Source organism: Lichenostomus cassidix, chromosome 2, assembly GCF_008360975.1.
Source record: "Lichenostomus cassidix isolate B80296 chromosome 2, HeHo_3.0, whole genome shotgun sequence".
Classification (NCBI taxonomy): Eukaryota; Metazoa; Chordata; class Aves; order Passeriformes; family Meliphagidae; genus Lichenostomus; species Lichenostomus cassidix.
The window spans coordinates 140,171,866-140,199,574 of NC_139482.1; the positions used below are offsets into that span (position 1 = coordinate 140,171,866).

Below are 27,709 nucleotides of genomic sequence, written 5' to 3' on the forward strand. Positions count from 1 at the left end.
TTACAGTTTGAGAAGGCACACATAAAAGAGCTGACCACAGAAGACACACATAAAAGAACCTGCTTCCAGAAAAATTATTTTACTCACTTCCTCCTTCCCTTCCCCAAACAGGAGTAGCTGATGCAGCAAGAAAAGAAAATAAATGATTTTACAGAAAACGTTCCCTGTGTGTTCAGGGTATACACTTTGTATTGTTCAGGGTGTACACTTTGGAAAGGCATTGCTCCCTGCTTGCTATATGACACTTCCATTCAGCGTGCAGGAAAAACGTGCCAACAAAAAATCCAACCCCGTGTAATGTTGTTTTAAGAATATGCCCAGAGTGGCTCAGGAGAAGATGAAGCAATAGAACCTGCTTCTAACTTTTAAATCCACCTAGATTACGAATTGCCTACGACCTCTCTCAACACAGAAAATCCTGCCATCTTATAACCCATGATAATATGCAGTTGTTGATTCTTTGTTTAGCTTCCTTCTGTTACCATTTATTCAGAGTAGATGCATCCATGTCAGAAACTATTCTGGAGAGAGCTCAGCATAGGCTAATATACTCTGATCTATGCTGCCTCTCAGCAAGAAGGATGAAGGACTTTGTTGTAGAGTGCCATTTTCTTCAGTTGCTCATTATCTTCAGAGTTCAGAGGGCATTACTGCTTCTAACTCCAAAAAAAAGCTGTATCTCTGTGTAAATCCTGCAATATTCACATTTGATTCCTCTTTTAAAATAAGGTCTGGTACTAATCCAACATGAGAGTCAAACTTGTCAAACTGATTTCAGCAGAACTTGTCACGTATTACAAAGATAAGGCCCACTTAGGGTCTTTGCATTAGGACTGGTAATGAGGGAGGCAAGGACCAAAAGCTACTGTACTTCCCAGAGCTGCAGGCTGTGCCAAAGCCAGACCCGTGATGGAGCACTGGAAAGCTGACACAAAGCCCAGCAGAGGCCGAAGGGAGCCTGCTACAAGACATGTGACCAGACTTTCCAAGCTACTTCCTCTCAGTGCTGGTTTTAATGGGTAACAAGCAGTCTTATCAAAGTAAACGTCCGAATTTCATGCCAGGAGCGACCGCTAAGTGACCTACATTATCTTTCCCTATTACACAATATACCCCAGGTACCTCTATGGAGAGCACAGTAACTTGTGCCACTGCTTTTGATACAGAAAGCCATAACCACATTTTGTATCTGATCATATAAAGCTAGTGACCAAACATCTCAAGTACTTACCAACCAGGGGTGCACTGACAAAGAGGTACCTTTAACATGAATGGCACATGTCTCTGCTCCTCAGTCACAGAGGTGGGTATTTTCTACGTGATACAGACACCGTGGCAGCTGCACCTTGCACAGGCAGACCTTTATTTCATTGAATCTGGTGTCCAGTTCAAACTGTGAGCACTCAGTACTTTTAATGTCACACATCTCTGCATGACTGTTTTTGAAAGTGAGTATCAGACTTGTGTAAATGCTTATCATACCCAATAAAATGGCAGCAGAGTCGAGGAATTTTTTTTTCTGCATAGTTACAGCTGTTTTGTTTTGATTGCCGTGCTATTACATAGAAAAAAGAAAGGATGAAGAAATAAACTGACATGAAGAGAAATTTTAGTGTGTTCTGCATTGAATAAACATTTAATTCAACCCTCCAAATGTTCATATTGTCTTTAAAAAAGTAGAACAGTAAGAAATTATTAATTTTAAAAATTGTTTATCAAAAAAGTTTCTCCTTAAAATACCAAAACAAAAGGTTTTATTCTTATGCGATTTCCTTCTTTAAAATGAAACAATCTGGCACACATATGACTTCACAAAATGTCCCTTTCAACTTGATTCTTTTTTTTTCCTTCTCCCAGATGAAAAAATTTTTAGAGACATTGATTTTCCCAGGCCCTAGTCCAGTGCTGCAAGCACAAGACCTTCCTTGGACTTCCTGGAGTTCATGTTCCCAGACACCTTTCAGCTTCTCTAGAGACCCAAGCTGCAGTCCTACAGATGGTCTCCTCGCTAGACAGCCCGACTCATTCCCGAGTCATCCCTGGTGCTGTGCAGGAACCCCCACAATTTTGAGGTGACACAGCCCAGCACAGATTGTCTCGCTCTCCTCTCCCCCTCCTCCACTGTTTCCATCAAACCATACATGCCCTCGTCACATTGGAAACCAGATTTCACATCAGCTGCTTTCTGCTTTCATTAATATTTGACTGTCACCATTCAAAATGCTACTTCGCAACAGCAATTAAGAGTATTAGCAGCACTCTACCAGTAAAAAGTATGACTGGGTCTAAGGCCTTACCAGCTCCCAATGCTTTTATACCTTCTGCTAGGTTAGTGGCATTTGCAGAAGCCCGGGGAGCAGCTGCAGGTTAAGGACTACCCTGATACATGACAATACAAGAGCTTACACAGAGAAGGAGAATCCGTTTAATATAGGTGGTTTAAAGCAGTCTGCATGACAGGCTTAAAAGCATGATCAAGAGGAGGTAATAAAACATCCTGCAATTCTACCTTGGATACAAAAAGATAGTGATACATGATGACTTATAATTCTGGTTTGTTTTTTTTTTAACAGTGGAATGCATTTCTCAGACCTCAAGGCCAGATCCTTGCCAAATTTCAAGTTCCTGTGTCAAATCCCTGAGGCACAGAGCTGCTCAGAAAAAGAAAGATAATATGGAATTTTACATGGAGATTGCCTCTCTTCCTCCCCTTACTTCCCTCCTCACTCTGTTAATTTTACTCTTGAAGCAGCTGAATGTTCCCCCAAAACTCAATGAACAGAGAACAAAAGCAGCCTCAAGACAGAAACAATGTGTGAGAAAATCTCATTTCAACCATCGTAAAAAACTGAAAACAAGGACTTACAGTGTACTGACCAGGTGACATTAATACACACTACTAGGTGCTCCACATATGCACACAGACTTGCATACACCAGAACACAGACTCATAAGTAACTTGTTAAGGATCCCAAAATACTTGAAAAAAAAAATAGACCCAGTGTTTTATGAACAAGGAGAAAGCAACAACTTGGAGCGTCACTTGAAAAGCAAAAAAGATAAATTCTATTGCATGGACCTTGGCAATCCTATGTCCAGGTGAAGACTATAAGGCACATTTTCAAGGCTTCAACTACTCTTTAGAGCCTGCTCTACCACTTGCTCCACTATGAGCTTTTGCTCAAATGTGCTTGCACAGAACCTTTCCTGTGTGCCTTGGATCCACCTGCTTCCCACCCCATACCCTCCTTAAAGCCTCCTCCAGCCTTGCAGATCTGCTTCCACTTTGTGAGAAGGTCAATGAGTGCAGAGTGCATAAAAAGTCCTTTATGTTCTGTGGCACATGATTTGCATCTCCACTTTGGAAGCAAAAAATGTGACTTCAGGGCTGATATTTTATAAGGTTCTTTTCAAGGTGCCCCAGAGTGTTTCCAGTGTCATATAACAGCTTTACAATTGTAAACTGAGTAATATAAGTTAAGAACAAAAAACCAAAGAACTGACCAAGTCCTTACTGACAGACTCCTCCGTAGGGGAAAACTGCAAAAGAATTTTGTGTTCATACTTGCAAGCACAGCTGATCTTATAGAATCTCTGTGATGTTATCCTCTAACCTAATCCAGCCAACACTGGTCACAGAGCAGCAGATTCACAAATCAAATACATCATGAAAGTTCCCTTCTCTGTATTCAGAGTACCTGGTTCAAGTGCAAGTATTCCCAGGGGAGCGCTAAATTACTGCCAGGACCAGGGTGAGACCATCAAGCTAACTCAGGTTTGCCTTTCCCTGCAACACCAACATTGTCTATGTCTGCTGCAGATCACTTCAGGGGCATAGTGATGGTGGAGCAACAGCACTTCAGCACTGGTAAGGAGCTGTAACCAGTTGTCTGGAGAGTTTGTAAAAATCTGCTTGGAACTTTGAAGCAATTTCCATCCTTGCAAGTTTTCAAAACTTGCTAAGAGCCTGAACAGCCCTATCTACCATCACAGACAACTTTGCTTTGAGCAGGAGGCTGAACTAAACAATTTTCAAAAGCCCCTTCTACTCTAATGTTTCTCCTCAGGATTTTGAGTTGTTTGAGCTTATAGCAAAGAAAAAAGAGGATAGTCCAAGCTCCCTGCATAAACACTCTCTGCAGGTCTCAACTATCTAGTAAAATACCACTGTGTACCAAGTTAACCTTTGTGAAAAGCAAAGCGTTTTTATTTGCAACAGTGACGTGACTCCACACCCCTGCTGCGTACTGTACTGTATTCCTTAGATACTCCTGCTGATTTCTGTGGGAGATAATCTTATTCTGTGTGTGACAAGACCAATTCCCTTGCCCCTCACCCCATGCCCCCATCATTCATCCACAATGTGGATAAACATTGTTTATTGCCTATCAGCCCAGTGACAAAAAAGGTAAAAGACAGGGAACTACAGAGCCTTTCAAGTACAATGTGTGGACTGGAAAGCTGAATCTGAAGCACAGTCACTGCAGAAGTCAGAGAGATGACTGTGTACTCAGGTTACCACGGGGGAATGAAGAGTCCTGAAGAGTCAGCAGATCAGAACAAGCATCTCAGCCCACAGCACAGGGGAGCAGGAGGTTTGCAGTTACCATGTTTCACAGGCTCCACTTCCCAGGCACTGCTGGACCTGGCACCCAGCAGTCCCACGTTGCTCCCAGTTCACCTGAACAAAGGCCTTCAATGCAGCAGCAAAGAATCAACAAGTCTTTCACCAGGCTGGTTCCCTGTTCCACTGTTTCCCAGGGTGATGCCCTAAACTTTGACTATGAACCTGACCTCTGTGACTTACTCTGTGCCAGACTCGTGACCCCTCTGGTCACTGCTCAGAGCCTGGAGAGGACAACCCCCAGTTTGGGAGCCACTGGCTGAGCAAAGCTGGAAGCTGCACCTTTTGCCCTGCTCTGTTGGAGCTGCCTGTCATGTGAGTCACTCCTGCAGGAGAAACACAAACCTCCCATGTTCAGTCCTGGCAGGGAAGTAACAGAGCAGATCACTGAAAACAGACTGCCCACTTTCACTTTATGCCTCTCAAGTGCAAGGATAATGGTGGAAAATTAGCACAACAGGATTTAAGTGGAAAATACGGAGTTAACTAAAACACTGTCCTTAAAATTAATAGCTGTGGAGCTGCTTTTTTATTTTTTGCATTAAACACCATCCAAAAAAAATTGATTAGTTCTGTTTTTAAAAATAAAGGTAGCATAAAACTGCATAAATATCCTAGGGTCAAAATCATACTCTCACTGGCTTAAATGAGAATGAGCAGTAAGTTTTTTTAAAGAAATACTGTATGTGTTAATAAAAACACATGTAAGAGGTAACAGAAAAGCCTAAAAAACATTACACAGCACAAAACAGCATCAGAGTTGGGCGGGGAAAGAAGAGAAAAATCAGTATTATGTTTAAACCACCTGTTTTTTAGACTAGGATAATCAAAAAAAGTTTTAATCAAAAGATTTTGTTAATTTACATTACTTTTTCAAGAACACACTGAACACATTGCCTCATTTGAGAAACCCCTATCTTATTCACCAACATTAAACCAGACGTACTCACTAAGAGCACCAATTACTGCCTGAAGTTCTGTTTGGTCAACAGCTATGTTTTCATTAACGAAATTAAAGACTTTTAAAAAATCAGTATTACAATAGGTAGTTTTAGTTCATATCACTACTGTTTTAACTAAATTGAAAATTCTCAGTGAAAATACCAAATTATTGGCAGTTAACAACTAACCTTGTACACAGAAATTCACTTTGTAGACATCTGCACTGAGTGAAGGTAAAAATGACTTCCTGAATGACAGAAGTTCCTGCCTCAAACTTTAAGAAGCAGGACAGGTTTTTTTCTGCATAAGATCTCTAATTCAGGCTCAAAGATAAGCTCTGCCAGGGCTGAAACCTTAACAGACACAGATACATCATCATAGAAACAATAAATTTAATCTAGGGAGCACAAAAAAGTATCATATTTTGTCTCACAAATCAGTAGGTTTAAAAAAAAAGTCATGTTTGAATAAATGTATTCTTAGATATGCTACATATTTACAGCAGTTTAATAATACAGACATGTTATGCCATCAAGGTGCATTTTAAATTAAATTTTAATTTCCAGTCAAATGTAGTTTGACATAAATTTGGAATAACATGAACTAATCATTAACTGAAAACCAAGATATGCATAATTCACAGTTTTCTGCGAAAATAACAGAAGTCAAAATTAGTACTCTGTATGTTGAAATAACAGACTGATAAAGTAAACACTCCCTGATATATCCCTTTACAGAAAAAAACCCTCTAACGAATTACTACAATATCAAACAATGAGAATCACTTGCCATTTATGAAAATTATCAAAAGTGTAAATTCAAATCAAGATTAGGAGAGATCATTTATATCAGGGTTCCCTACATTCAGATTCAAGCTGTGATCAAATCACCTATTTCTATTGTTCTGAGTCCCATACATTAGGACTGTTTGTGAATTAATGCATTAGTTAAATGATATCTGGGGGAGATAGGGGAATACAAAGACTGGTCAGGAGAGGTATGATGAACTGGTATCATTATTAAATCAACCAAATCAGAAGAGCCCAGGATACAGTTGGGGTGTGGTACTCGGAGAGAATGTTTGTAAGAGTGTCCAAGTTTAGCACAGAGAATAGGCAGGCCTGGAAACCCAACGGAGTAAGATGCATCTGTTGTTGTAGGCAGCCCCAGCAAAATGTTACTGGTTCACTGGCCTGGGGCAAGCTTTTTCTTTTTTACTTCTTTTCCCTTTTTGACAGCCAAATACAATATTAGCTTGCTTTTTTTCTTTTCCTTTTTTTCTTTTTTTGTCATGCTCAAGCTGAGGCTGGGTGAGAATATTTTGTGTCTAGACTAATAAATGTTTGTAAGGATTTTGCAATACTTGTTTATGGGAACAGAATCTCCTTTTTGTTTTTCTGCTGGAAAAAGCAGCATTAAAAGCAAATGAGCACCATCATGCATTTGTTTTAAATTGCATATTAGAGCACTGCTATTTTGTGTGCAATCAATACATAATTTGGAAGAAAAATGCTTTTAAAATTCAAAGCTATCCCTGAGCAGCTAAGGTTCTCTTGGAAACTGAAGGAGGAGTCTGAAATTATTGTTCTTTTGTTTGCATCCCCCAGTGGGAAAGGCAGCACACAACTAGAAACCACTGTGCTTTGAGGCAGCACGAATCATTAAGAATAAAGATCAATTCCCCCCTCCATTTAAACATTAGGTATTAAAACTGAATCTAGGGCAAAGGTAAACTGAACAGACTCTTTCCTTTTCAAGCTGTTATTGGGTTAAATATAATGTCAAAGGGATTACATAAATCTTGTAACTCTTTCTACAGAAATTTTAAAAATATATTTTGCAAAACACAGCCTGTCTAGACCCCAGTTACAAGCATCTGCTTAATCAGTGGAAATCAGCAGGATATGCATGGGCCAAAACCTGCATTTTCTTTTTAATATTTGTTTCGGAGGGCAGGGTATCTCAAGATGAAATGGCTGACTGAGCTTTTTATTTCATTGCTTTAGGTGGAAATGAATGAATCTTTCCACACAAAGTAGTGCTGAAGAAGCTGCTCTGGTGCAAAGCAATCTTCAGTCCCAACCCTCCAGTGAGCTCTCACCCTCAGCCTGTCTCTCTTGCCAGCTCTCTGCAGCAAGAGGGCTTAGACGTTGCCTGGTGAAGAAGAGGGCTCCTGTTCAGTAATTCACAGACAGTAATTACTATCTGTAATTGAGCATTACATCTGGAAATAGGATATTCACTCATATAGAACAGAATATAGCTGCAAATTCTGCACTTAGAACTACCTTGTGTCCAAATGCATCTGGCTTAAACTGCATTCAAAGTATTCCCCACTCTTTGTCAGTGTGTGTGAGTGTGGTGAGAGTATGGTGAGAGTATGGTGCTCACACTGTCATCATCCATGCAAATATTAATGTACTGGAAAGCTTTCAAAACAAAGGAATCTGATCTGTAATTTCAGTGTATGCAGTGATGTAAAACTTCTCCCTCTCTGGACATTATGTACAATGACTAATCAATACATCTTTCTAAGGATATGTGCTTGTGATTATTTCTTTACTATGTGCAGAAAGAGTAAACTTACTTTTCTTCAATATTACTTTTTTCTCCCATCTCTTCCCTCCTTTTCCCCAAATGAAACAAACAGCTGATACTAGCAAGGCCTTTTATTTCCCCTGGAGGAACCCAGGAAGAAAAGCGTTGGAAAAAAAAAAAAAAGCCACTTGTCAAGAATCAGAGTTAAAATGAAGGGGGGGGTTGGACTGACAAAACACCCAAAGTTGTAGTCATCTCACAAAAAACTGTCACTAAAGATAGTCTCTTCCATGCCAAATTTCTTTCAATGCAATAAAAAAAACCTAGTTCTCTATTCACCAATGAATTCCTCCAACAAATTTAAGTAAAACATATTAAGAAGTCAAATCTGAAGAACACTCATAAGATACAAGTAGTGAAGTTGTGTGTATTTGCATCATGTTTAAGCAGACACCTACAATGCCAGCGGGGATCTTGTAAGGGCATCAATTCCTCAAACTGATTCATGAACAAAAAACCCAAGCTCACATGACACTCTAGGTGTGGTGAACCTTTTGTCAGACCAGATGCCCCCTGAGAAGTTTGGAGGACAGACAGCCATTTAAGTATTTAACACAGCAAACAAGGCTGAACATTGTGCGGTGCTGAACACTCCAAAAATTCCACTCAATCTACAGATGCATTTCACCCTGTGGAAAATCCTACTGAGAAACGGAAACCCCTGAGCTTTCATGACTGCTCCATCTAACTCACTTGGCAGCTGCTGCCAAGTGCCCAACTCCTCCTGATACAACGTGGATTTGTAGAGCACCCTCAGCTCCCACTGACTTGCTGAAGGCATCCGATCCATATATAAAAAGACATATCTTTCTACTTTAAATGTATTCTAAAGATTAAGTAGAAATCTGGACTTTTTGAGGAAGCACACAGCTGTAACTAAAGTTTTACTACCAGTCTTCTACAGTCAAGTAGTAATAACTGTTCTCTCCTGATTCCTTCCCCACTGCTTCCCCTTTACTCTTTTTCGAACATACAACATTCCTAGATCTCAAGTGACCTTATTACCAAGACAGAGCCTTACACCCATGGACGGAGCCAGCAGGAGAGTTTTAAAATCAACAGCATTTTGACATACAAACCAAGTCTTTCCATTAATAACAGGTAGGAAAGTAATCCCATTAGTACCATATTTTGTGTATGCTAATCTATTTCATAGCTTTAGGAAAGGCAAGCTTAGAGACTTCTACCAAGATTGCCTTGGACTACACAAACATGCATTTGCAACTATGAAGTTCTTAGCACCTTTCTAAGCTAAGACAACGTTAAAATAATCACAGTCCTAACCTATAACCAATGATTCAAGTCCTAAAATCTCTATGATTGCCCAATTCACAGAATTTATTGTGAGCTAACAGCTATTTTCCATCTAATAAATGTGGTTCGAAGATGCTTTGAAGATTCAGAGTGCTGAACATGTGGAGTTTTTACCATAACCATTAGAAAGTTCAAAAGCTCATTTCTGTCCTTCTGTCTGCTGGGGTGAATTTGGCGCTCGCAGAGCGACGCTGGCTTTGCCAAGCAGCGAGGGCTGGCATTACACACTCCGCATCACACAGTTCTGTCTGCCCACTCTTTAAACAAAACTGTCAGCCTTCAAGTCTTGCTAGCGCAATGACTTCAAATTGTGGGTCCCCTCGAAGCATGTGAAGTTCCTCCAAATCCAAGTGAGACTATGAGATAAGGAAGGTGAGCAGCATATTGCAAAACGCCACCACAGAAGGCCAAGTTGCATGGAGTGAACCTAAAATACCAAAGCCACTTTCTTAAATGGCTCCAAACATGATATGGAACCTGTTCGTTTGAAGTAGAATATATTCAAGTTCCTTTATACGTGTCAGGCACAAGCAGAGGTTATGCTAAAGAATGCCTGCAACATTAAGTTCTTTGCTACTTTTAATGTGAATTAAGGAGTGCAAAAAGTAGCACACTGAAAGTTCTCTACAATTTTTCCTAAAGGTTCTCCTATCATGCGACATCTGCTCCTCCTTTAGTCATCAGCAGTTTTGTTATATTCTGTGCTTTAGTGTGACAATGTGTCTTATAATTTTAATGGCATAATAAATGTGTGCTACATTCAAGTTTCTGCCCCTTTAGATGATACTTTTACAGTAAATTATACTGAACGGTAACATTTACTATGATCTCAAAGCTCTTAAGGATAAAAGAGTGGTACACATCTTCCAACAAGTGACAATAGCAGTTTTTTGCTCAATTTGGGCTGATCTCTGAAGCTGGTTAGAAAGACTCCACTGATGGCAGAGGCACTGTTCTAAGAAATACATTACAGTTCACTGAACTCTGAAGGATATGAAAAATACTTGAGTAGACCTCCTAAAGTTCCATCCAGTTCCTTGACAGAAAGACCACAGAACTGGAAATGAACCATCACTGAAAGTGATGCACAGCACAGAATTATGAAATGCCATCGGGTTGGTACAGGACAGGGAAATGTATCGTTTTGGTGGCTTCCACCTCCACAGAAAAAGAAAGAACTATGTATGCAGCAAAATGGTTTGACTGTTTGGGAAAGTCCTGAACTAGCCATGAAAATGTAAAAAAAATTTAAAAAGAGATAGAAAAAAAAGATTAATTGGAATAAAAGACAGTAAATTTGAATTAACAGAATAATGCTGAAAACATAAGTAATCACATCCTTTTAATACCTAATTTGACAATATTAGAAACTTAAATAACAACAACAGAAAATTGTGTTCTTATTCTTGTGTTCTTATAGGTGTATATCCAACAAAGGCGATGCTACTGACAGGTAGTGGGGAGCTACACAAGCAGAATGCTAAAATCACTATTGCTGCCTATTTAGGAAATAGGAAGCAAACAAAAGGGAAAATGGGACTATACTGAAAATTGCATCACTTGTTTACAAGTCCCTGACAACTCAGAGGCAAACCATCTTGGACATTCATGGATCAATGACCCCGCATCTAAAGCACAAGGAGAGGGAATATTGACCGTTAATACACCGAAGAGAACAGCATGTCCATGCACTCAGCTAAAAATGTTCAGAACATTCCCTCACGCCCTGACCCCAAAACTGTTATCACACAGGATTTTAACAGACACTGATCATTCTGAAAATTTTACAGCAGGCTCAGGATTTACAAAAATCAGAATACATAAAAATACTGAATTTGATACCGTGAAATCTTTACTGGACCTCAACTTGACAGGTAAAGAGAAACTGATCACCAAAATAAAGATTAGCCATAGTTTAGCTGCAATTGTGCCTTGGTTGTATTTATTACGCACAAACAGAAAAACCCCACAATTTATGTGTACTCGGTTCTTTAAAAGTTCCAGCTTCGTAAAGCTGCAAAAAATCCTGAACTCAGACTTAAGGAAAGAATCTGACTTCAAAGATGAATGACTGTTTTTCAGATAAGGCTCTTCTAAAGTTACCTACAAACCAATGGGTCACCGATCAGAAAGAAATGAAAAAATTAACCCAAAATTTAAACCTTTCCCTCAGACCACCGATAAACAAATGGGGGGGAATCTCAGTGATAGCAATAAGCCTAACTGAAATGCTACAGACTGCCCAGTGAAGCAAAAGACACAAGAAACAGCCTTCTGGGTACACAAGGAACAAAAGGAATCCTAGAAATATTACAAAGTCCATTACTTGATAGAAATTCTTCTGTATGGAGAATCTACAAAAGGGAGAGCTGTTCAATACACAGCTCTAAGTCTCCAACAGTAAGTATAGTGACAAACTTCGTGATAAATATTGTCTGTGTCTGTAATAAACAGCAGTTACAAATAACAGCAATTAAGGCTAGGTATCAGGACACTGGATCCAGCTAAAGCACTAACAGGTCGTCAAGAGAGGTGCTGCAAGAGAGAAAATAATCCAGAAGAGAGCCGTAAGAAACATTAGGAAAGTAGAAAAGTAAGCCTCACAAAGGAAAGCTTTACCTCAAAGTATTATGTTTTACAAAGTCAAGTTTGGGGACAATCATAGTAAACATACACACATGTTATCCAAATGTGATAGCAGAGGGCTTTTAAGTCTAGCAAAGATACAAGAACCACTAGCCTAAAATTAAAAGCAAATCATTTCAGTTATACAAAATGGCATCTACTTCTAATCCGCTCAGGGGAATTCATTAAACAACACGAGTGAAATAGACTGCGTTGCTGGCAATGTTTAAAGAAAATAACAAAAGGGTTTCTAAATGATGCATTTTTGCTCCAAGAGGTCTTAATTTGGGGCAGTCCTCTAGTCTGCATCACACAGGTTGTTTCAAAGAAGGTTTCTTTAAGTACTCACAAGCTTTTTTTGGCGTAAAATCCTTCTGAATAAAAACAAAAAAACCAGACCGCTGGTGAAAACCAAGAGCACAGCTTTTAAAATTCCTCTCTCATTCCTACATTTGAGGGAATACTTGTTTTCATTTACCAAGTTTCATAACAAAATCCACTTTTTATTTACACAATGTTCATATGCACTTTAAATGCTCAATATACCCTCTGTATATGGCTTATTTTAAAAATAAGTGACACCTATGCCAGCTTGCAGACCGAGACATCTCAGCCCTTGCTATTTTACATGACAATTTGTGCACAGAAAACTTCTCCATCTTCCCATTAACTATTTAACCTACCAAGCAGCTCAGAAATAAAGTGCAAGTACCTACCAGATAACATTCACTATTGCAGATACTCTGAGCCCTTTCAGAGATCCAGAACTGCCTCCATTACGTGGTTTACTGAAGTTGGTGTTGGTTTCCAGTGCTGCACATCCTGGTATAGGGGAGAGCTGAGCATCAGAATGTACCCCAAACCCCAGGCACCCCCAGAGGAGTAAACCAGACATCTTCCCCAACTTTGACTGCACATACACGGTACTGTTTCTCCACGCTCGCCCCCGCGCCGCAACGCCACGGGATGCAAGACAACTCTGGAGCCAGAATTTCATGGCTCGTTGCCTGCCGTCAGTCTGTCCGTCCGCCCGTCCACCTGAGAGCCCGCGGTGACAGCGGGCGGGAACTCGACGGCTCCTCTGGGCGCACCAGGATTGAACTTCTTAACTCTCCTTTCTGACTGACAAGTCAGACGGATTTTCCTCCGCCCTGTGGCGAGCAAAGCCCCGCACAGGTTCCCGGCACGGGGCGGAGGAAGGAAGAAAGGGGAGAGGAGCTCGTCCTCGGAGGGGCTTGACCCCACTGCGGGCCGGGGCGAGGGGCACGCACAGTCCGCTTCCAAGGGATGCCACCGCTCTGCCTCCGCTCTGTCGCCCCCAGCCCGGCCGGAGCCCGCCGCCCCCGACGGGCGATGACCCCCGGCCGCGGGGGCAGCGCCGCCGCCAGACAATGGGGAGGCGGGCGGGGCGCGGCCGCCCCACCGCGCCCACCCCGCGGGCGCCGTCCCCGCCGGGCCCGACCCGCCCGCCCCCGCCGGCCGGGAGCCGCCCTCGCCCCGGGGCGGCGGCGCTGTCCCGTGCCCGCCGGGGGAGCGCCCGGCCCGCTCCCGAGGGAAGCGGGGGCGGGCGCGGGGCGCGCCACCCCGGGGAGCGGGGTCGCCCTCCGGCCTCCCGGCGCCGAGAGCCCCCCTCAGCGAGCCCCTACCTGCCGGCGCCGCTCCGCCTCGCCCCCTCAGCCCGCGCCGCCGCCCGCCCGCCGCCTGCGCTCACGGCCGCGCCGCCATCTTGCGCTTCACAAACTACTGCACTTCTTTCGGGGCGGGGGGGCGGCGGATGGGCCGGGAGCTCCCAACGCCGCGGCCGCCCGCGCCCTCGCCTCGCCCCGCGGCGCCCACTCGCATCCTCCCGGCGCGGCGCTGCCCCGGGGCGGGAGCGCGGCGAGCGCGGACGGCGCGGCCGCTGCCTCAGCCGCCCTGGCAGCGAGCGGGGGCGGAGCCGCTCCCGCCGCCCCGCCCGTCAGGCGGCGGACACCGGGCGCGGGGGCTGCCCCGGCACCGCAGCGCCGCAGCCCGGGGGCACCGGCGGCTCCCCGGCCGGGCGGGAGGAGCGGGGGCGGCGGGGTTGGAGCTCCCGGGCGGCAGCCGCGCCCCCGCAGCCGCTCCTCCGCCCGCAAACTTCAGCTCCGCGCTTGGCCCTCCCGCCGCGCCCGGGACGGGTTGCAGGGACAGCGGCGTCCCCAGCCCGGGAAAGGTTTTCCTGCCATCCCCGCCCGGAGCTGGCGCCGAGGGAGGACACGGCCGCAGCATCCCAAGAACCAAACCAGGGCGACTGAACACAGAAGTAACGTCTCTGAGGAAAAAGACACTTCCCGCACCTTGTTGTGTTGGGGGTTTTTTGTTAGTTAGAGAACTTGGAGAAAGGAGACATCTCTCCCTTTAGCACATAGGAAATATTCTAATCAGTATTTGGGTTTAACAGTCACTGCAACCGTCTCAAAATTGTTGTGTTTCCATACACTATTTCTCTCATCACTCTGCTAGTTTGGGTCAGACACTAAAATGTGACAGTTTCCGTGAGAAAGATAAAAAAAAAGATGTGGCCTGTAGGAACCCTTAACTCTCAGTTTGTCACGGAAGAGGAAGATTTACACAATTGGAAACATTGTTTAAAATCTGCCTAGGTACAGGATCCTGTTGCGACTAGTGACAGGAAGGGACTTGCTCAAAACGTGGAAGAGAAGTTTTGGTCCTAGGAATGTTTCTGGTTCTTCAGTTTTACACTGTCACTCCAGTTCAGTTTTCCAAACAGTTCTTTTAGGGGATGCACTCAGCAAGCTGCCTGCCCCAAGTCACACCAACATTGGTGAAAAATGTAATTTCTCAATATTTTTTTTTCTCCACATATTTTTTCATTCTCCTAAGCTTGTGTTTGCTCTATAACCCATACACTGAGTGGGGAAGAAGCTGATGACCTGAAGTTCTTATTTTAAAATCTTAGTCTTTGTGCTGGTGTCTTAGTGCAGGATTAATAATGATCAAAATTATTCTGTGATTCAAATAGAGCAGACAATCCACCACTAAAAAGAGATGAATGTTTTATTAATACCCACCAAACAATACAGAGGAAAAAAAAATCTGTATAGCACACAAATCTTTGAACAAACACACTAAAAGGACAGACAATGAGAACACTACTGACAGAGGTAAGAAACCAAAAACACACAAAGAGGGATTGCACAGTTCGGCGTTCAGTATTGCCACATGTTGTATATGTGAGGTGACAGAACAGAAGAGCAAAGGGTCATGCCACATATTTTATCACAATTTATATAAAATTTTATTCTCGCATATAGTTAAACTTTGTCTTATTCTCTTTTTTTTAAATAACTAACAAATTAACAGATAAATTTTCTCTGTGGATTTGAAGAGAAATAGTTCTTCAAACTAGGGTACTACTTTGCTTTTACCTCAATATATTTATCGCCAACAATATATTCACTTTTATGTAATAAACAGATACAAGTCTTCCCAGGTTACTAGAAAACTATTTACAACTTAATTCAACTACAGGCCATTTGATGAACTAACAATTTATATTAAGATGCTTTTCTCCAGTATTAAGATTGTCATTATTACAAGCATGATTATACTTTACCTTAGAAAGTTACAGTAGTAAATCTTGCTTTGTTTCAAGTTAAGTTTTCTTTTAAGGAGAGGTACTGAAATTATCTGTTCAGATCTGCTGAGCTCCAAAGGCAATCACAGCAGTATGTCACATTAAAATATACAGATCCAGAAGTGAAATATCAAATAAAAGTCATTAAATGACTTTACTTGCACTTTCTTAATAAATCTTAAGATAAACTTGTTTAATATGTGTATAAATATATATGTAGAAGTCGTTTTTATTGAACTATGCAAAGAAAACAGCATGCAATAAAAAGAAAACATTACAGAGTATTGTCAAGTATGCTGAAATCAAGTATCATGGATAACTGAAGGCTGTAATTTCTTTCTTCATTGCCTAAGAAGTAAAAAAGACAAATTATGAGTCAGTGTGAATACAGACTTAAGAACCCTGTTTACTTCTTCATCAAAAGAAGTAAGGATCTGGGCATACAATTGTTAATAATGATTTAGCCAGTACATGTGGTAGCACCATCACTGTTCTATACTCACTGGCTCCAACACATCCTTATGCACCCAAAACAGAGAGTAGGTCAGAAAGACTGCAGGGATCTGTATCAAGGGACTATGGATCATCTACCAGTGGTGCTTTCAACAATTAGAGAGGAGACTGTTCCCAAAGAGCCACAACTAAAAGCTGAACTGTTCTTTTCTGCTCTCTGAATAAATACTTGTTAAAGTCTGTCTTCACACAGTAGAACTAGCTTCTGGACTGACTTGTGCAGTCACTCTGAATAGGAGATATTCTTTGGTTAAAGTTCAAAGAAGTAGAAAACTGTAAACAAAGAAATCAAGTTCTGCCACAAAAGCTCACAAGCCCCAGGATAACAAACAAATCCCTTCTCATGCTAAAACACATCATTATGATAGATGACAGAAGGGTACATTTTTCAGGAATGGCATCCCTGAATCCAAATAATCCTCACTGTTGCACAATCAGAGCAGAACATCTGTTCTGACTCTTTATCAGATGTGGAAGAAGAGATCAAGATGACCAGGATCCAAGAGATGAGGCTTCCTGGGTTTTTAAAGAAAGACTGAGAGGCACAAAGAATTTTATCTATTCTTATGCATGACTACCTGAAAGACAAATGGATTCATGCACCTTGAAGCTGAAAACTGAATAGCCAACCTATCTAAATCAACTCAACACTGGGAATGCTGGACTGGGACCATGGGTTCCTGTGAAATATTTCTGCCAAGTTCTGATGACTTGGAAATCCCTCTCTTAGAGGACAAGTTTAGAGAATTTGACTAATTACCATTAAATCTGCATAGGCAGGAAGCTCCCCATATATGAAATTAAAGATGCTCGAGCCTTCTAGTTAAAAATAAAGTCTGGTGAGACTAAAGTCTCTTATTCTTGTTATGCCTCATACTTAGTTTCTTTTCAAGAACGGAATGACTACTGTACAAGTGTTACCATGTGTGACTGCCCACAAGAGGAGAACGAGGAAGTGACAGACTGAGAAAAGCACCCTCCTTTCACAGCCCACCCCCCCCACTGAAAAGGTTCTGGAGCAGAAGTAATGACAGACTGAGGTTAACTGCTCTGAGAGGGCTCTGTGGGGGGACCCATAGTCTTCAAACCTTTTCCTGTTGAAACTGCCAACAATTAAGCCAAATGCAACAATGGTTTTGCAATATGGATCAATGTCTTCCAGACTGCAATGAACAAATCTTGTAATACAGGCAACTAAACAGCAATGAGTAATGCTAAATAACTGTGATGTTTGCAGGGCACACATACATGAGCATAACACACACACTCCCCTGTAATACTGATGGAAAGTGCTACAAGACAAAAGAAATTACCTTCAGTAATTCATTTTTGTCACCATCTTCCCGATGTTGGTAAATGCACTGGCTAAGGACAGCATACAGTTTTTCCATGCGAAATATACTGACGTTCTCAGTTACCACGGCGATAGAATGCAACACTTGCTGAAGAAAAAAAACGGAAACCAGAGTTCAGAATAGCACAAGATAAGCTGCAAACAGAAAAGGTAGGACATGGCACAGGTGTGTGGCTGACATCCCATGTGAAACTTTTTAATAGCAGCCACATAGGTGACTGCATGCTCTTGTCTGTGTTCATCACATTCTAGGCCTACTACCAAGCAAATAAATGAAAACACAAAACCAAACCCCCAAACAATAAAACCAGCCCAAACAAAACCAAGCAGCTACAGTTTGGAGGTTCACCAGCCTACTGCCTGCAGGTGGGTTCCAAAGAGGCTCTGGCATAAGCAGCAAGTTCCAGTGGCACCCATGTTAAGGAATCAAATTTTCTGAAATATGTGTTTCATGACTGCAGCTCTGTCCTCACAGCTGAAACACCTTTAAGGGCTCTCCTATACCATTTCTCCAGTGGGCAGTACCTTCAGAGCACATGCTGTTGGCACCCTGACTCTAGAGAAACCTATGTCAATTCTCTACACAGGCAGACATAAACAACAGTTTCCTCACAAGGGGAAGTGGAGGGCAGGCACTGATCGATCTCTGCTCTTTGTTGACCACTGACAGGACCCAATGGAACAGCATGAAGCTGTGTTGGGGAATTTAGGTTGGATACAAGGAAGAAGTTTTTCACTGAGAGGGTGGTCAGGCAGTAGAACAGGCTCCCCAGGAAAGTGGCCACAGCACCAAGCTTGACAGAGCTCAAGAAACATTTAGACAATGCTCTCAAGCACATGGTGGGATTGTTGGGGGTGCCCTGCACAGGGCCACGAGTTGGACTCTATCCTTGTAGGTCCCTTCCAACTCAGGATATTCTATCATTCTATGAACAAAACTCCATGAAATTTTCTTGCTTAGGAAGCCAGTCTTAAAAAGTTAATTCCTCTCTCCTCACTCCATTTCTTATCATGGCAGGTAAAGAGCAACCCCCCTCTGGTTTGACCAACTTCCAGGACCTCAACCTAGCAATTTCCTGAATTCTCCTCACAACATCACCTGAAGAAGGCCAAGTCCTTCTACCCTCTCCAATTCACACAGAGGAACTTCTTTTATCCCTTGCAGCTAGGCACATTTTTGACCCTTTCCCCAACTGTATCCTAGGATAGAAACGTCTCTCCTACAGAGGACTAGAAAAAACCTTGCAACACTGTACCTATATGAATGCAAAATTCTATCACTGGATTTTGAAAGCATTTGAGAAGAGCAGGTATTAGCATTTTATCCAGGATGAGTTAAGTCAACCTGCTAACTTCAAGGTAAAAGTCATCTCTGCTAAAAATCAAGGTACTCTTCCAGTTCCTAATAAATGAAAGCATGCAAATAACAAACAAAACAACCCCCCAGTCCATCATAAATACTGCCAAGACACTAATAAGCAACAGTCAGTACTAGCAGTTGGTCAGTGGACTATTTAAAAATTTAACAAGCCCTTTTGCAGTAAAAATTAGGAGAGAACCTAGTCTCCTAAAATTTAGTTCACCAAAAGAAAGAACAGCAGTCTACGCCAGCTGTGGAAACAACAGTTGTGGTCCATTACAGGTTGAATTATTTCACAAGCTATATATCCTTCCCATAAATTGTCTGAATTGGCATTGGATAACAACTGACTTAATTGACAACTCTGTATGTAGCAAGAAAACATCCTACTTTGATATTAACAAAATTAAAATTTAAACTTACTTTGAGCTCACAGTAATCCACAAACCCTCTCTGTGCGCCAATTTTCATTGTTTTCCCGACACATCCCAGCTGTTTCTCTTCCACCTGAGAAGATCTTGCACGAGTCATACGGTGTACCCACAAATCTGGAATGACAAAAATTTTTGAAGTCAGGATTTCTCTTTGTCTGGAATACAGTACTTGGAACAGAGAACCTCTCTGCAATGGCAGAGACAACTGTTACCATTTTTCACTGTTAAGTGCTTGATGCTTTTACCTCCTTTCTGGCAAAAACCACTGCTCCATAAAAACTACAATCTTGGACGCAAAAAAACAACACTAGGCAAAAAGGCAGAGTAAAACCAGGAAAAAAAAATCATATTGCCATTACAGCATTTCACTGTAAAACTCCAAAGTAATTTAGGTTAGAAAACACATCTTACACTACAAACACTAGGACATAACTCTTCTATTCCACACGACCATAGGCCCATGCTGCTTGAAGTACAGCTTTTTAACTTCTTATTGCTGGAAAAGATCCTCATGCAGTAGAAGAATGTCAATGATTATTTTTCAATTAGGTACCATTTGAAAAACAAACTGCAGACTCAGAAACCCAGCAGCTGCAGAAATACACAAGTTTGGCTGGCATAACTCGAGGAGCAGCACCATTATGCAAGAAACACTGCGCACTGATTTGAGAGAGACAACAGAGAAAACAAATAAAGAAGGCTAAAACCTGGTAAGTAATGTAACCTCCTCAGGAAGAAAAAGGGGATAAATGACCTTTTTGACTTTTCACTTACCATTTGAACCTCTGTCTTCTGAAGTTCCAGCTTTTTGACAATCTGGCATCTCACTCTGCTCTCTTACATCTGAATGTTCTCTCCTTTTTCCAGGTGATTTACCCACAAGAACTCTCTCTCTTTCGTTTTCTGTCCCATTTTTCTGTCGTTCTTGAAGTACATTTTCATGTTCTTCGACAGGAGTATCCTGAGAGGATGCAAATTCAGTGCAATCCGTGTTAGACTCTTCATTACTCTCAACTTCATTTTGGTCTTCGGGAATTTTATTCTCTTTATTGAACTGAACATTCCTCCTCTTTGCTGTGATACTAGAAGACTCTCTATTCCTTCTGCGTTTTCTTTTTGACTTATCTACAAAGAGATAGAAGCAAAAGTCATCCAAAACATTACCAAAACAGTTCTTCCTTCAGAAAGTATCCTCATCTTACTTGACTGACAAGGAAAATGACCAAAGGAGAACAAGTACCACTGCTCCTCTCCCTAGACATGTGTCTACAGAAGAAGTTGCAATTCAATGCTACTAGATTAAAAAAAAAAAACCAAACAACACAACAACAAAAAAAAAAACCAAACCCAAAACAGCTACAGAATTTAATTCACAAAACCATCAGCTTCAAGAGGTTATGAACACAAAATTCTTACTTTAGATAGGAAGTATTACTCCAAAGCAAAGTTACTTTAGGTGACTTAGTATGTGATCTAATATATGTGAACAACAGAAAAGCATTTGGAGATGCATCTAAAGCATCTAAAAGCATCTAAATCTGCGAACTTCACAAGTTGGACACATGTTGAGAAGAGTTGAAGAGACATTTTTAAGGGAATATTTGCTGGAGAAAAAAATTGTCCATAGAGATTTATACCTCATATGCTTTCTGATTCAGTTAACCTTGTTCAAAACAAACTTGGCATTTTGCCTTCCAGAAATTCTTTGTATTCGCAAAATAATGGGTCAAGTCAGTGGCAAAATTCCCAGACATGCCAGCAAGACCAGGAAATGTCACACCATGTCATGTATTTTAACTGAAAAAAACCCAAGGCCCTTTTTTTTCCTTCACGTCCTTCTCACGGAAAAAAAAAATAAATCATCAAGAAAAAATGATCTTTCCTTTACATTTCTATGATTATTGCTCCCCTTTTTTTAACCCTTTCTCCTTCAATTAGAAATCACAGTAAGAGGTGGCATAGTTTGCACTATTTAGTTATAGGCACTGTTGCATATAACTAAAAACTATGTAAGCATTCAGAAACTGCCATGTATAACTTTTTTTTATTTCAAGAGGTAGCAGTGTAGGAGCCATTAAATATCAGTTGGGCTACCAAGGGCAGTGTCTTACAACATCAACCAGCCATTGTACTTGAACTTCACAACCACACTGAATAAATGACCTCTGGGATTTATCCCATGTTTTGCAGCATATTAAAAAATTTAATGCCTCTGGCATGAAGAATCAGGCATCACAGGAAGCTATTAGATCACAAGAACAGAGATGTTAGCACCTTCTCCAGGAAAGCCTGAATAAAACACAACTTGCCTTTAGAGCAGGGGGTACTGGCATCCACAGGCCCTGCTGGCATCTTCAGTTTTTCATTACACTTTGGATCTGTTTTCTTACACCCAGGAACAGAGTCCTCCTTTGGCATTACACAGTAAGAGGAAGCACAGTCTGAACCTTGTAATAAAGAGAGAACAAAGAATTGCACCTTGCATGGCTGGATACAAATACTGAGACAAGTCTTTAAATCCTCAAGTGTCCAGAAACACACCTCTTTGCTTACGAGATTCTTTGATTTCTTGGCAGCGTCGTTCAAAATCTTCATCCATCTCCTCCCTCACTATAGAATAGGCAGTATCTCTCAGAGCACAGGCTCTGTGCCTAAGGAGACGATCTGAAATTGTACAGTCAGAATTGAGTACTTTCTACCATCCATTGAATCCCTTTATTTTGTTTGCTTAGAATGTTTTTGCTCTTTTCATAGGTAGGTTCTGAAAGGTTATCTCAGTAAATAGTATCAACATACCAACAGGAAAGTTAATTATTAAAGCAAAAGCAGTACTTACCAATTAACATGTCTATCAAAATTTCATACCCAAATAGTTTATTTGATGCTGCAACATTCACAACCTGGCCAGAAATGCTCTCTGAGCATCTTTTAAATTATCTAATCCCACATCTACTGTCCAAAGATGACATTTATCAATTGGTATATTTAAAATGTTTACAAATTAGGGATAAAACCACATCCTCACCTCCGGGATCTTTAACTGGATTGTACTCTAAAGCATTGCTACAGATTAGATCAATGTCTTTTAGAAAATCTCCTGCAGTTGGGTACTGGTGCATGTCAATCTTGGAGAGAACTGTGGAGAGGTCCATGGGTTGTTTAATGACAGCATTGTAATCAGGTACCTACAAAGGAAATATACGTGCTCAGAGATTTGACATAGTTGCTACCAAAAGTAATTATTTTCATAAAGTCATGTAAAGGACTTCTTAAAAACCCCAATATGACACATCCAAAGATGCAGAAATTACCCAATTAGTTTACTGAAAATAGAAGGGCTATTTCAGCTGGCTTTGAAGAGACAGCCTAGAAGTGGGGAAACCAAAGCAGCAAGGAGGTCAGAAGAATGTGAGGGGCAGAGAACAGAACCAGCACCCAGAGTGGGACTCATTTCACTTCCTTTCAGAAAATAACAGCAAAGAAACCTTTCTCAGTAAAGTCACCTGAGATTCTCTTTGTTCTTGGCAGCAAGGAAAAGGCTGCAGGAATTGCACCTTTGAAGCACCTGTCCTAGGCACCTAGGATGAGATAACTGGACCCCAAGGTGCCAAGTTCTTTACTCAGACAATAGAAGGAGCCTAATGGCTAGTTTAGAGGAGGACTAATCAATGTTTGTTTAGATTATTCACATCTAGAAACTACAAGGAAAGGAAGTAAGCCAGTGGATGTCTGGGGAACAGGACCTTGCTGAAATGCAAAACTAACTTAAATCTCGAGCTGACTTGGAAGCATGTGCCCAGCTTACACTTATTAAATAAATTAAATGACAAGTGTATGGGAGGAAGAAAAAACCACACAGCCTTTATAGTTCATCTTATACCAAAGAAAGCCCCCTGAGAACAGAATCTGAGAATTCATTTGACAAACTGATGCTTCTACTCCCGTTCTTGCAGAAACTACTGACAGACAACCGAAGAGCTTTAGGCTTTATTAAAACAGTCCTAGAAGTACTGTTTATAATTACAGAGAAAAAGAGAGATCTCTGCATTTTAGTGCTGTAATACACCTACATATCAAAGCCTTTTCATGGGTAATCTGTGCTGGCATTTGATACAAATTGCATTTGGATTAGATGATCCTTGTTGGATGCCCCTTTCTAATGGAATACTCTCAAGCTTTCAAGAGGGTTTAGAAAGAACACAGGGACTTCAGCAAACACTCAAATAACAGACATTTGAGTGCCCTAAAGAGTCAAAAAAGTAAAAGCAAAACAAACATTCACTTCCTGTTTCCTGGAAATTCATTATTCTATGATCCTAAAGACAAAGATAAACCTTCGTAGGAAGAACACACAAACACCAAGGAACTTATACACAGAGAAATTGTGAATACACACAGCTATAATGGTATTGCAGATCAACACTCATTTACCTCTGCTGGATCAACAGGCTTGGTGAATGCCCTGAAACGTCTGTCAATGACAAGTCTGTGAGTCACATCCCTTAAGTAAATCCTCAGTTCACGCAAAGTATCCTCCTCCTGCTCCTCCAGCTGTCTGATTTCTTCCTCTGTCAGCTGCCGAGGCTTAGGTGGTGGTGCTACAGGCAGATCTTCCAACGGCCGCCGAGCTTAAATTAATTGGAAAATTTTAGTCAATTGATGGTATTCAAATACAAACACATGAAAAAGAATTGATAGAAAATTACCCCCAAAGGAAACACTGTATTAGCTGTTAACTTACAGCTAGCAAAGTTTTATACTTTGGATATCCTCACCTGAGTTGTTTCTTGATGCAGGAGGTTCAGCAGCTTGCTTCATAACTAACTCCTCAAAAAAACTTCTTCTTTCAGCACAGGTAGGCCACTGGATTTTGAAAACTTCTTCATGATCATTATTAAACAAAGCTTTTATCTAAAGCATGAGAAGGTATTTCAGATATAAGGCTACACATATTTTTCATATTCTATTCCAAAAACCCGAGTACCTTTCTAAACTAAACTGAACACTCATCTGCATAAGACAAGCTATTTAAAGTCATCTTCTTGGCTTTAAAATGTTAGATTTTCATAGCATGACAAATTAAAACACCTGCTCTGAGGAATAATACCTTCTAGAGTTTAGGCTCCATGAAAAAAAACATGTGATAAACCACTGAGAATGGGGTGACAGTCGCCATTCCAAGGCTGGTTATTTTGTATTTACCTCCCTTCTGTTCTTTAGCTTGAATCTTTATGGCAGCTATAGAAGAACAGGCAAGGTTCAACATAAACCACAAATGTCTAGAAAGTTCAGCATGTAGTCTGACTGAATTTTGTTAAGGAATACAACTAAAAATCAATTTCCAAGTTACTTAAACAAAAGTTAGCCCTTATCTTTCCAATTTATCAAGTTTTCACCTAGATGTAAAAAGAAACTGAAATATTAATGAAATTATTTAAATTTGAAATTACATTCAAATTGAAATTACATTACTGACACTGTTATTGTCAGTAAGTGTCACCACTGTGCTTTCTCAGTAAAACTATCTTTTTCCTAGCTACATCTCAAGCACTGTATATTCTTCACTAAGCACACACCTCATCATCTTGCAGTCACCAAAATGATTGCCTGAAGCAAATTTGTACATCTGTCTGATAAGCATGAGTGTGTGAGAAGGGTGAAAGAGTTGGGTTGAAGTCAATCTTTTTACCCAGAAAACACTTCAGACAAATGCTTTCAGCATTGTTTTGTCTAAGCAAAATTTAAGAGACTGGGTTTGGGTGTGTAAGTAATAACAGTATGAATTTGCTTTAGAGAGGCACAATATTCCTATGCTTCAAGAAGTTATAAATTAACAAGGGAAAAAGGAAGCATAAAAAAAGCATTGATAAATACCTCTTCCGGGAGATCTCCATGTTTCACATCAGATGTTGCAAGGAGCAGAACTGGAGCAAAAGTTGGAATGTTCTGCAGTAGTGTTGTAAAAACAGCTTTCACTGTAGGTCCAACAGTTTCCCACCACAAAGGGATTTGTGGGACATAAATGATACTTGGTGCTGTCCTTTGAGCTTCTCGCATCAACTAGTAAAATCAAAGCTTGTATAAGAAAACTACATCATAAAACAGGATACTAAATAACTATGCATCAGTCAACCTATCACATGAAAATAGGAGTATGTGAAGCTGAAACATCAAGACAAACCAATAAATTAACAACTCCTTAATAAGGTAAAAATTTTCACTTTGACTCAAACACAGACATCGCTACACAGACTTGAATCTCTGCTCAATTTCAAAACTACTTAGGTAGTTTTGTAAGATAACACCTAAAGAGCCTCAGCACTCAGCCAGTGTAGTGGTGTGTCTAAAAAAAAAAACAACCAGACTAACCCTTCAGCAAGACGTATTACCCTGGAGAAATTGCCACGTAACTGCAACTACACCTATTTAAGTTCAGAGCAGGCACATACCCAACAGACTGGAGCACAGACTCAACAAAACAAAGACCTATGTGAGAAGCCTGCTTACAATTCATAATTTCAAGCACATTTCCTAAGAGTTGACCATTCTTTTGTCTGCTTGAAGAGCAAAATCACAACTTATTACCAACGGCTCGATCAGACCAGATGACATGCTTTGGAAGAGCACAAGCCACTGCTTACAGATGGCACCTCAATCACAGAAGACAACATGCATCTACTGCCAGAGGGAAGTGACAAATTTCTCCATGCACCCTCCCAGATTAACAATATTCAGAGAGTTCCTGTCAAAAGGCGGGAAGCACACATGGTACAGCCAGTCAGTGACTACACAGGGTAGTTACATGTCCACAGATGCAATCATCACACAACAAAAGAATTGCTCCTCCTATGTGACAAATGAGCCATTGAACATGTCTGTCCTGATTCCTACAGATCTCAAATGCTGCTACTAAAAGTCAAAATATTTTAATACAGCGATGCCTAATAAACAACATGTATTCCCTGCCTAAAACTAAAAAAAAAAAAAAAGAAAAAAGAAAAAGAAACCAGCACTAATCTGCTTATATTCAATTTTACTAGTTACGGAAAGCATACCAGTGTAAAAATCTAAGTGTTACAAGAATTTTAATTCCTTTACTGCATGTACTGCAGCACTGCAAGCTGTATACGTAAAAACAGAAACACTTTTCCCCCAAACCTTGACTGTCCTATGAATATAATGAAAACCAGGGCTTCAGAAAATGCATGATGCCGTCAGGCTGATGCAGAGCCATCTACTGGGAACACAGAGCCTTAAGAAGCAATGAAAACTTCTTGGATCCCACTGAGACCAGCAGGATTTCTTGCCACAGAGAGTGCTTTATTAGCAGCACCTCCCATCTTCCCATGCTGCAAGCAACACCCTCGCTGCTTCCTTTCAAATGGAAAACATGGTTATGTATAACATCCTTACACAGCATCATTCCATCTAGAAGTGGATTTCTAGACAGAAGTAAACATAACAGCATATTCCAACCAGGACTCCTCCATTAACAATAAATTTTGCTTTTTTCACTGGTTTATATACAGTTCATTAGTCCTACCAGATGAAAGAGAAGATACCTGTGCACATGTTTCTTCTGGGGATGTGGTGCTAACAAACAAAGCAGGCAGGTCTAGCGTATAAACAGGAAACTTCTCCAGGGCATGTATTACTGCAGGTGCCAGATGAAAAGCCTGCCCACACCCTGGATCTTCAACTAGTAAGAACCGTGGCCTGAAAGATGTTGGCTGGCAACGAGGATTTCTACAACAGTAAAGAGAAAACAAGTTTAAAAACAAATGATTAATAGGCACACAGATGCTGAAGTTTTTTCCTATATGCTATTTTTTGTAAATACACTCCACGTGCCACCAAATAATAAGCTGGTCTGATTATTTAGATCAGGAAGACTATCAAAGCCTATTTTCCCCAAAATTGGTATCCTATCTCCACTAGGAAATTCTGCCAGCCCTCAGCACATCTGCCATTCCTTTGGCTGGGTTAAGTAACATCCTTAAATCCTTCAGGGAAACTGTCCAGCCAAATACACACACAACTGGTCAGTAACCTGATATAGGGCAGAACAATAACTCTCTCTTTTTTAAGCACAAACTAGTCTGGGTCTCTTCACTCCATGTACAGAACCATTTTTAGTGTGTCTTGACTTTAAGTAACTGAGATCTCTATACCTGCCAAGTTTAGCTAAAATTTGGCCATACTGCCTAGAGACAGTGGTAAGGAAGAAGCAAACCAACATTTCTAGGAAAAGAAAAACATGGGCCCTGAAACACATCAGATGTATCTGAAGAAGCACACAAATGGGTTGGTTAAATTACTTCTAATGGTT

General features: G+C 41.0%; 2 protein-coding genes across 10 annotated transcripts in view; both read right to left on the reverse strand.

Moving 5' to 3' along the window:
- The window catches only part of ZHX1 (zinc fingers and homeoboxes 1), a 29,457-nt gene extending 15,407 nt beyond the window's left edge, over window positions 1-14,050 (reverse strand). For 5 of the 9 annotated variants that reach the window (XR_014850242.1, XM_085053510.1, XM_085053508.1 and 2 more), the window contains exons 1-2: window positions 13,750-14,050; window positions 12,820-12,925 (exon numbers count right to left, since the gene is read on the reverse strand). The gene's annotated coding sequence lies outside the window, so the exon portion shown is untranslated. Of the gene's footprint in view, window positions 1-12,819; window positions 12,926-13,023; window positions 13,492-13,749 lie in introns of those variants that run through there. The other 4 variants (XM_085053504.1, XM_085053502.1, XM_085053503.1 and 1 more) reach the window with 4 other exon arrangements.
- A 1,071-nt stretch (window positions 14,051-15,121) lies between these two features.
- The window catches only part of ATAD2 (ATPase family AAA domain containing 2), a 30,461-nt gene continuing 17,873 nt past the window's right edge, over window positions 15,122-27,709 (reverse strand). Inside the window, exons 18-28 of the mRNA XM_085053501.1 lie at window positions 26,943-27,126; window positions 25,255-25,440; window positions 24,156-24,291; window positions 23,812-24,008; window positions 22,406-22,565; window positions 21,922-22,044; window positions 21,690-21,827; window positions 20,155-20,505; window positions 19,370-19,494; window positions 17,546-17,674; window positions 15,122-16,067 (exon numbers count right to left, since the gene is read on the reverse strand). Coding sequence (XP_084909627.1) covers window positions 16,029-16,067; window positions 17,546-17,674; window positions 19,370-19,494; window positions 20,155-20,505; window positions 21,690-21,827; window positions 21,922-22,044; window positions 22,406-22,565; window positions 23,812-24,008; window positions 24,156-24,291; window positions 25,255-25,440; window positions 26,943-27,126 — 1,768 coding nt within the window. The 3' untranslated portion in view covers window positions 15,122-16,028. The remainder of the gene's footprint in view (window positions 16,068-17,545; window positions 17,675-19,369; window positions 19,495-20,154; window positions 20,506-21,689; window positions 21,828-21,921; window positions 22,045-22,405; window positions 22,566-23,811; window positions 24,009-24,155; window positions 24,292-25,254; window positions 25,441-26,942; window positions 27,127-27,709) is intronic.